The 10246-nt window shown below is 35.9% G+C and overlaps 1 protein-coding gene across 5 annotated transcripts in view; it reads right to left on the bottom strand.

Annotated features, from left to right (window-relative positions):
- Positions 1-6172: 6172 nt before the first annotated feature.
- LOC131947971 (AP-4 complex accessory subunit Tepsin) overlaps positions 6173-10246 on the bottom strand; it is an 8648-nt gene continuing 4574 nt past the window's right edge. For all 5 annotated transcript variants that reach the window (XM_059309394.1, XM_059309392.1, XM_059309393.1 and 2 more), the window contains 6 exons: positions 9859-9949; positions 9261-9329; positions 8787-9005; positions 8250-8385; positions 7491-7692; positions 6173-6994 (listed from right to left, as the gene is read on the bottom strand). In XM_059309394.1, coding sequence (XP_059165377.1) covers positions 6695-6994; positions 7491-7692; positions 8250-8385; positions 8787-9005; positions 9261-9329; positions 9859-9949 — 1017 coding nt within the window. In that variant the 3' untranslated portion in view covers positions 6173-6694. The remainder of the gene's footprint in view (positions 6995-7490; positions 7693-8249; positions 8386-8786; positions 9006-9260; positions 9330-9858; positions 9950-10246) is intronic.

Here is a 10246-nt window from a genome sequence, read left to right as displayed (position 1 = left end):
TGCTCGCATGTACCGAAATTATTGTCAGTATCAGTTCACCGTAATTATTTTTTTTAAATGGGGGGGGGGGGGGGGTTCACATGTCTCATTTCCAGGTCTTCATTAGCTATCGTCTATTTCACTTGCCCTGGGAGTTCTAAGCTAAGGGTTCTCTTGTTGGGATGGACGTCTGCTCCATTAGAGTGGTCGTGTCTTATCCAGTTCTGTGTAGCTGTGATCTCTAGCGTGTTAAACGGCTTAAGCAGGAATTTGTCCTTGTGGGGGGGGGGGGGGGGGGGGGGGGGGGGGGGGGGGGGGGGGGGGGGGGGGGGGGGGGGGGGGGGGGGGGGGGGGGGGGGGGGGGGGGGGGGGGGGGGGGGGGGGGGGGGGGGGTCAAAACATTTTTCATATATATATATATATATATATATATATATGTATGTATGTATGTATGTATGTATGTATGTATGTATGTATGTATGTATGTATGTATTATATATATATATATATATATATATATATATATATATATATATATATATATATATATATATATATATGTATGTATGTATGTATGTATGTATGTATATATATATATATATATATATATATATATATATATATATATATATATATATATATATATATATATATATATATATATATATATATATATATATATATATATATATATATATATATATATATATATATATATTGACCTGCCACTAGACAGGAGGTTCCGGCAAGATGGTGTTTTATTTTCTGGGCATGACGTCCAACCGTTGGGTTGTTGTGAACTTCAGCGGCGACCATTGGGAGCACACGGCCGTGACAAACTACGGACCGTGGTCTGCGTGTAAGCTCGACGGGACCTGTTACCACCCGTGGGTTGTGTTAGAGGGAGTTGGTGAGTTTTGTGTGCACAATGTATAACATGAAAATATGATGTTTTTGTCAACCCCACTGTGGGATGGGATGATCGGATGGTAGAGCGTACGACTGTTTTCCGAAAGACTTGAGTTCGAATCCCGGGTTGGTGTAAGTAAAAAGTCCTCGAGTCCACCCAGCTTAAATGGGTACCTGCCTCAGCTTGGGGAAAGTAAAGGGCATAGTGCAGGCAGACCACACTATCCCTTCATATACCAAGGTCCATGAAACAGGTCAACTTTACTTCAACTTCCCCCTTGGACCATCATGTTTGAAATAGTAGTTCACCTCACCCAAACCACTATCCATTTTAACACTACACCACCATACTACATAACATAAAATTTAGTACTACAAAACAGTGGGATTTTTTAAATAGACATTACATTTTAGAGAAAATATATTTATCCCAGACCAATGCAGGTAATGTAGAGTACAACAAAATGAGAATAGATAAAAGCGCATACAGTGTTGCATATCACCACCGTTTCACACATGACAAATATGTGGGCATATAACGATATGGTAAACCACCCCCTCAACTAGCAACAGTGGCGTAGCGAGGTCGGGTGTCACCCGGTGCGGCACTTAATGGTGTCACCCCCCCCCCCCCCAGAGGCGTTGTGACCCTTCCCGGGGACAAACTTTCAAGTTTTCGATTTGCACCCCCCCCTCAAACTTTCGATTTGCACACCCCCCCCTCCCTCAAGTTTTCGATTTGCACCCCCCCCCCCCTCAAACTTTCGATTTGCATCCCCCCCCTCAAGTTTTTCTCTCTATATTTTGCTATTTTTTGCCTTGGTGTCGCCCCCCCCCCTTAAATGGTGTCACCCGGTGCGGTCCGCACCCCCCGCCCCCCCCCCCTCGCTACGCCCCTGACTAGCAACATCAAGACATGTACTAGATTGGAATCCCCAAAGGAAAAGGGAAAGTAGGTTGGCCAAAACAAACTTGGAAAATGTCAGCTGTCAGTGAAGCAGAAGCAGCCGGAATGCCGTGGACCCAACTTGGAGGAATCGCCCAGAAACGAGTACGATGGATATGTTTGGTTGCGTTCCTATGCCACCCAAGGGGTCCACAGGAATGGTGATGACGAAACCTACCCTTTCGTGTTGTATAATATGTGCTTAATCTCTAAAGTAAATTACATATAAGTAAAATTTGAAATGCACCAGGAGCTTAGAATGTAGACGGTTTAACAGCTCTAAAAAGGCGGCTATAAAAATGACGCTGTGCATAAAGGGAGAGATGGGCCAGACTTCGCTGTGATGTGTGACTTGGGGGGGGGGGGTGGGGGGGGGTTGAAGGTTGGCGTGGAGGAAAACTGGCTAAAATATAAAATGACGTGACGTCATGTATGGGCGAACTCGGCTGCTGTGGGATGGGAAAGACGACACAACTGCGCATGTTTTGTCCTATGTTAGGCCAATCACTCAGGGAAAACAATTAGTAACGTCGTTAGTTGGTCAATCAAGCTCTTTGAAGTCACATGACGTCGTTGGTCGCCATAAAAATCTTTTAAATAGGCCTACATTTTGCGACCAAAGTTTATTTTGTTTTACAATATAGGCTCAGGCTATAGCTAAATGGTTGTTTATAAATGCTCTCACAATTTTAAATTTTCGTTCTTTCTGTACAGAAACTATATCTATTTATGAGTACCTTAGTCTCGTTAATGCTTTAAAATAACACCGTATTTCTAATGTTGCTGTTTTACTAAAGGGACTATACAGACATAGGGGGTCATCCATAAATGACGTCACACTCGTAGGGGGGAGGGGGGGTCCGTAATTTTGTGACGATGTGTGATGGGGAGGAGGGGTTCAGATGTTGGGACGTCACATTTTTGTATTATAAAACAGCAATGTTAGAAAACTAATTTTAGGCGTTATTTCGCGTTTTAGATAACTGTTTTAATAAATTGTAATAGTTTAGACAAGATTTTGGAAAAATATAGATGTTTAAAAAAAATTCAACTGCAATTTTGAGGCGGGTTGTAGGTTGAGGTGTGAGTCATTTTAGGGGGGTCTGGCTTTTTGTGACGACGTGTGACGGAGGGGAGGGGGGATGTAAAAATCGTCAAAAAATGTGTGACGTCATTTATGGATGACCCCATAGGCAGGCTTATGTCAGACATAGGCCCTGTAGAAATCCTGACATATTGTAACCTAAGAAAAAACCTGAACAGCTGTTAAAAACGCCCACTAGTATCTATTTAATCATCGTTACTAGCTTTTACTTATATGAAAATTTAAAAACAAAAACAAACCACGTTTCCCAAATTCATCAGACAAAAGTTCAACAGAAATGATTCAAATCATGTTGGCAATTTCGGCAATACTGTACATTCTTGGATTGTTATCGATGGTGCTTCAGATGTGCATCCCAAAACAATTGCAGCGATACTGCAACTCGGTGGATAAAATGGTGATAGTGGAGTTCCTGTTTCCAATAGCAGGTAATTGATTTCGTGTGCTCATTGTAAGAATTTTTAAAAAAATAGTATGCAATATGCTTAATTGTGGCTATAACAAGCTATTTTACTGATGTCACGCTGACCTACGTGTTATTGATGCTAGGTCACACTGTGGTGTTACTAATGTTAGGTCACGCCGTGGTTTTATTTATTAGGTCACACTGTGGTTTTATCGATGTTAGGTCACACTGTGGTGTTATTGATGTTAGGTCACGCTGACCTAAGTGTTATTGTTGTTAAGTAACACTGTGGGATGCAACTGATGTTAGGTCATTATTTGAAATTTGTTACTGGTAGTATATCTAGATAGCAATGATTCATCGTTGGCAGCAGGAGTCTGCCTACCAACTAGATTACGTATGATGTACATGTATTATTGTAGACCTATATATCATTATATTGTAAATTGTAAATGCAAATGAGATGTAGGACTATGTAGATGTTAGACACTCTTGTTGCGAGTTTAGGACGGGGTCGACCTTGTATGACAACGTGGATTTATAAATAAAACGATCTTATACTGATACAAATGACTAACAGTACACGGATAGTTTCAATGCTTGTTTTATTGCACTGGCTAAATACTTAATAGACGCGGACGAGCACTTTTCACAACGAATACAACGATTATATTCACGACGACAGACGAATACTCTCAACGACAGGCAAGTCATTAGCTAATATCTCTTGCACGAAAAAGAATCAGTGGATTTTGTTTACGCAGTTGTCGGTCCTGCACTCTGAGTTATCTTTCTTGGTGATGGAGCTGTTAATACGTTTTGTGCCTGGCTCAATTTCTAAACCAAGCCTACTTAGTTCAATTACTTAACTAAATAATAAATACATGTAAAGGTTGTATTCTGTTAGTAACTTGTCAAGCAAGTGATTACACAGGTACATACAAGTAGGAAGCTGACCTTTTTCTGCGTGTTGTGATTAAGACAAAATTGCTTTCCCATATTCATAATGCCTCATTATATTTTAGGCCTATTATGCTATATTATACTTAATAATCTTTGTGAGTATGCATGGAGACTTTTTAAAATCATTAAATTATTCAGCGAAATAATTATTAATTAATGACTATGTGAACCACTACATGCTGCTTCATTATCTCCCTCTACAGCTATCTCAAGTTTCACATCCACTCTATTGATGGGAGGGTTAAAGGCCAATGTCATCGGTCAAGGCCAGCAGATGGCCCAGTCCAGCTCAGGTTTCTCTTTAACATTAGTGTCCATCCTCCTGACAGTGGTGGGCATTGTTTGCATGATCCTAAACCGTTACATTGACGGAACTACCAGCCGGTCCCTGTACACAGATCGTTGGTCCAGGGTTATATGTGACAGAAAGCCAGGGAAGTTCCATGTCAACGCTGCTCAGGTGAAACTCGCAGATCAAGTTCACACTCCAAGTTGTGGTCATGTGAACAGTAACGTTAGCAATGATGAGCCAAATCTAAGTATAGTAGCACCCACAGATATTGATATCAAACTTTTTTTTAAACAAACGAAAAATATTGGGAGACCCATTTCACCAATGGTGTCATTAAATCAAACCAGTGAACTAGCATAGCTTAAGGAGTAAAATCAGCTTTCAATTGAGTATTCACATATAAGATCTCAGATGTATTAAAAGTAGGAAAACATGTAATATGTGTACAACTCACTACATAGTGCTTAAAGTAGTCAGTAGCTTCGTGCAGAAACAAGCAAGGTAGAGCTTTAAGTAGGCTACTTGGTATAATGTGTACAGTCGTTTTTTTTAATAGACGTTGCAGATGTTCTTAGCTTTAGTCTATGAAGTACTGGCATTGTTACATAGAACACTGTTGTAAGGGTAATGTACCACACTGTTTGAAAGATTTCACAAAGAAATTCAGTGAAAATATCAGCTATCTGATTTTCATTGATTAAAACATAAACTTGTAGCTTTCTGCTTTACAGAATGAATTTGCCATGCACAAATTTGATATTGTATATAGAGTGAGTATTTCGAATGGATTTGTAAGAATTGTAGAAATATTTACCAAAGTACCTGTAACTAATTAATGTTTGTTACAAGCGGTTTATATTTTGAAAAAGAAAAATTTCGTTAATTAAATTTTTAAAAAAATATGCTATAGATTCTACTTATAACATGTACTGAAGTTTCAATTGGTAATATTTACACTTAATTGATATAAAAATAAAGTGTAAACAGATTGTTTATGTTTAATGCAGTGAAGAAAAATGTTGTTGCTCAAGATACCACAATTAATATAAAAACATGACAGAATGACTGACTGGTTCATTAGTTCATAGAGTATGGAATATAAAGCGAATAAGAATTATGAAATTTTGAATTGATTTATCAGTAGATTTTTGTAGCTATTTATCAAACCTAAGCATCAGAAAAAAAATTATTTTTCAATAATTTTAAATATATTGCAGGTATTGAAAATTAATTTTTAAAATTAAAAAAGCCTTTTATTTTACAGTAAACATTTGTAACTGTATCTTTTAAATAAAGTATATATAATTTTTAAAAAGGAAATAAAAGTGTGCAAATGTTACATTTACTAAGTGAAGCTATACAATGCCAGTCTGTAGATTATTTTGGGGAGCACTTAAAAATTGTAGAGAATTGTAGATCTCATGATAAATAAAATAGTATCATGTATTAGGATATTTTTGTGGTACATAAAAATGATATTATTCTTAAATAACCCCTAAACTACAAAGCAAGTCCAACAATGTGAATCACTATCTTTCTTTGGATACTAAAGTTCAACAGAACAAGATCAGATGACATTTTATACAAAGTTTATTCTTTAAACATTAAAGATATTAGAAGAAAATAAGTTAAACCTTGCACCAAGAACTTGAGCTCTTAGTTTAAAAATTTGACATTTAACTTTGTTCTTTCCAACATAGTCAAATCAGTTCAAAAATTAATTTTAGGTACAAAAAATATAAAGGCAGCATTACTAATCATGTTTTAAATATTTAGTGTTTTTTAAACTTTGTATCCAAAAGTTAGGGGCTTACTACTGTTAATGTAGTTTAATCATCTATAATTAGAAATATAAAAAAATGTTTTAATTCCGATTTATTTTAAAAACCTGATAAAGCATACACCAACAACTAAAGGGTTAAAACATTGTACACAGACTACTTTGTATTTACTGAAGCATAAGCAAATATTGGAAATTTGTGACGATATGGACATTTGCACATTTTTGAGTTACAAATAACATTTATAAATTATTGCACTAATTACTGTTCAAGTGATCACATTTTTTATTGTTGTGTATTGCTGTAGTAGGATTCAGCTGACTGTGGTAAAAAGATTGTTTATCAATGTTGATGGTATGACTTCCTTTTGAGATGAAAGCTGTTGCAGTATAAGTCCAATTTTTGCTGATTTCATCTGGACAGAAGACCATAGACTTTGATTTAAATTACTTAACTGGTCACTGTGAAGTCCAGTCTCTTTGTCTGACTGAATGTGTGTCAGTGAGTTATTGTAGCACGTTATCAGACCATCTTTACAGATTGAGGTTAAAAGGTCAAGGCTTATGAGTTCCTCATTATTGAAGATTATTCCTTCCAGTAGTTGTAAACTTCGCTAAAAATTGAAAATAATTAGAAACTAGTTAGAAAAAATTTCTTTAGTGTTCAAAATATATAATTAAATTTGAGTTAAAACTGACAATATTCTAAAGTAATTAACAAAGTTCATATTAAAGATATATTATACGGTATGTGTGTGTTTTAAATGCATGCATTAACAACAATCTAAATTAAAATGTTAGAGAAATGGTGTGATCACGCAGTAGAGCACACAAGTGCTAATCTGAAATGTACTAGTTCTGCTTTCTCACTTGTGTCTGTGTGGGTACCTGACTCAAGCTAGAGAAAGTAAAAGTGGCTGGGGATAGAACAAACCACACTATCCCTTCAAATGTTCAAGTGACAGAAACAGGTGAACTCTAATTTATTTGCCTTATAGACAGTTAGGTCCGTAAGGGCAACTAAGTTGGAGAAGGACTAAAATATATTACAGAGAGGAAATTTAACATTGTTGAGGTGAAAACAATTTAAGAGTTTAAGTGAAAACATACAACAATAATCCCAGCATCTCCACTCGACAAGTTGGTGACCAGCAACTCAACCACAGAGTCGCAACTCAAGGTCGTACACTTTGATAGAAATGATGCCACACTGGATGGGGTTAAGTAAGCTTTGCCTTGACCTGTTGACCCTTGTCTCAGTATTGCTGTAACCAGGTTTGATTCTTCCTGCCAATCTGCTTCAGGGGGCAACCTTTACAAATAAAAGCAACATCAATATTTTAAGTAGTATTTCTTGTGAGTGACAAGTTACAAGTTGAATGAGGAGCCATCGTATGCAAAAAAATATGTGAGTTATGTGCCAGCACATTTACACTGAGCCTGGTGGTTTTCTATAAAATAGTGGAAACTAAAACTACAAATGTAAAACTAATTCCATATCAAAGTCCAGAATACTGTTATAGTTATAAAGTTCAGGTACAATGTTTAATACATAGTTTCTGGCTGAGTATTTTTTTAGAGAATATTATAATGGCATCCCAGTGTCAAAAGTAAGGTAGTATCTTATAACACTGGGCTCCAAATAAATATCTTATACATATAACTGTGTGGCAGGACATAGAACACATAACTGCTAACATGATAGACATAGGAAGTAAAAGTGGTTGCACATAGAACCGACAACATTTTATATGCTAAGGTTACTGAAACAGTTGAGCTCTACTTCATTAACCTTACACACCAAAAGTGTAAAAGGAAGCACTTTACTTTTATGTTAGACCCAGAAAAATAAATAAATCCAAAACAAACTTGATGGACGGGTCAGCTAAACTATCAGTATCCATAGTGAATTGGTCATTGTCAGTTGCATCATCTAAGCTATTGTCATCTTCATCATCCCCCCAGCCTCCTCCAGCTTTCCCTGGCTGATGTTTTTTTACTGGAACTAAAAATAATTTTAAAAGATATAGAGTAGTGAAATGTTACATCATAAAATGAAAAATAAAATTGTGTGCAATAATTATCCTCAGCCTCAATAAAATATGGGATAGTGTGGTGAGACAGGAGAGCATAAGACTGCTCATCTGAAAGTCTCAAGTTCAGATCTTGACTCAGTGTCTGTAGGATGTCCCTGAGTCAACCCCACTCTGGTGGGTACCTGACTTATGTTAGAGAAATCAAAAGACTATCCCTTTATATGCTGAGATCACAGACACAGATGAACTCTACTTCATCTGCCCTATTAATCACAAGGTCTGTAAACAACTCAATAGAATAAAAAAACAAATGATTACTAAATACTAATATACCATAAAATCTACTAAAAATAATCAAATTATCACTTACTGCTTTTGAAGTCAGTTTTGCTCGAATTTGTGTTAGACTCTTCTGTTTTTGAATGAAAGGTGTGGACTGTTGAGTCACAAACAACAGGGGGCTGGTAGTTACTTGTTGAGCTGCCTAGATCTAGTTTAGCTAACAATGCTGCTTGTCGATCTGCAGCTGTTTCTGACAGTTTAGCACCAAGTTTCTCAATGCCATCTAGGATTGTTTCCCCTATTCCTTCTATTTAAAAAAAAAATTGAAGAATGATTAATTTTAGTGTACTCAGGGTTGACATTAAAAAAAGTTATTTTAAAAAACAATGATAGTTGGATCAGAAGTTTTTGCTGTAAATATGAAGGTTTAAACACTATTTAAAGATTTTATGAACTTTTCCTGATCCCAAAGATTCAAAAAATTCTAAAGTATATTTTTTCAGAGCTAATAAATGTATTATATTTTGATAATTTAAAATATTGTAAACAAACTCTTTTATACTTGATTGTTGTGTTGGGCTGTTCCCAAAACCTTGGATTGCCCCTCCTGACCGAACTGGACCAAGACCACCTAAACATAAAGAAATCTTATTAAAACTTGAAAATACAAAAAATCAGTAGGGAATTTCAATGTAAGTTTGCTTTTTAATATCTTTTATACAGAGAATGGGGGAAGTTTTATAATGAAACAATCAAAGTCTTGATGTTTTACGCCTTCCCAAGTTGGAATAACACAAATTTTGCAATACTTGTCTATGACTGTTTTGCAATGTGTGCATGATAATTTTGTATCATATTCTTATGAAATGATGAAGCAGCATATTCTAAGAATGTGAAAAAACGCCTTCGTGCCTACTATTGTTACCGTAATTGAATAAATTGAATCAATTGAATTGCCTGTGTTGTCTCATTATACAAGTGATTTTGTTAAAAACTTAGCTACCATTTATATTGCCTAATTTCACAGGAAGTGTCATCCCAACCCTTACTGTTAATATATATGAATATATGAGACTGTTTAGCTGAGCTCACTCCCATTTTTTAAAATATAGTTTTTAAAAATATATTCTAGATTTTAAGAAACAATACAAACTCAATACCATATTTAAACTCTGTTGGAGGTTTTGTTCCATTATTGTCTAAAGAGTGAGCGCTTGAAAAATCTGCATTGTACAGCATTTCACATAGTTCCTGGAGCAAAATTTAGCCTCATCAGTTTAATTTTTATTTGAGATGTAAAACATTTGTAAATACCTACAGCATTAAAAGCTTATTAGTTTTTAACTCTCCCCTCGAAGTGAGGTGTCAGTTAATACAAAAGATCCATGATTTTCATTAACCATGTGACGAGATAACTTTGATACTTTGTCGCTACTCTAGATGAAAAAAATACCAATATTATACAACAGTAATGTAATGTTAAAATATCTAAACTAATACAAAATTGTTAAATAGTTATGTTAATGACATCTTATATAACTTTTTAAC

The sequence above is a fragment of the Physella acuta genome, unplaced genomic scaffold, assembly GCF_028476545.2.
Source record: "Physella acuta isolate Inbredline_101_S28 unplaced genomic scaffold, ASM2847654v3 ptg000617l, whole genome shotgun sequence".
In the NCBI taxonomy this organism is placed as follows: domain Eukaryota; kingdom Metazoa; phylum Mollusca; class Gastropoda; family Physidae; genus Physella; species Physella acuta.
The sequence above is the reverse complement of the archived record's forward strand: the minus strand, read 5'-3'. Positions and strand labels throughout refer to the sequence as shown.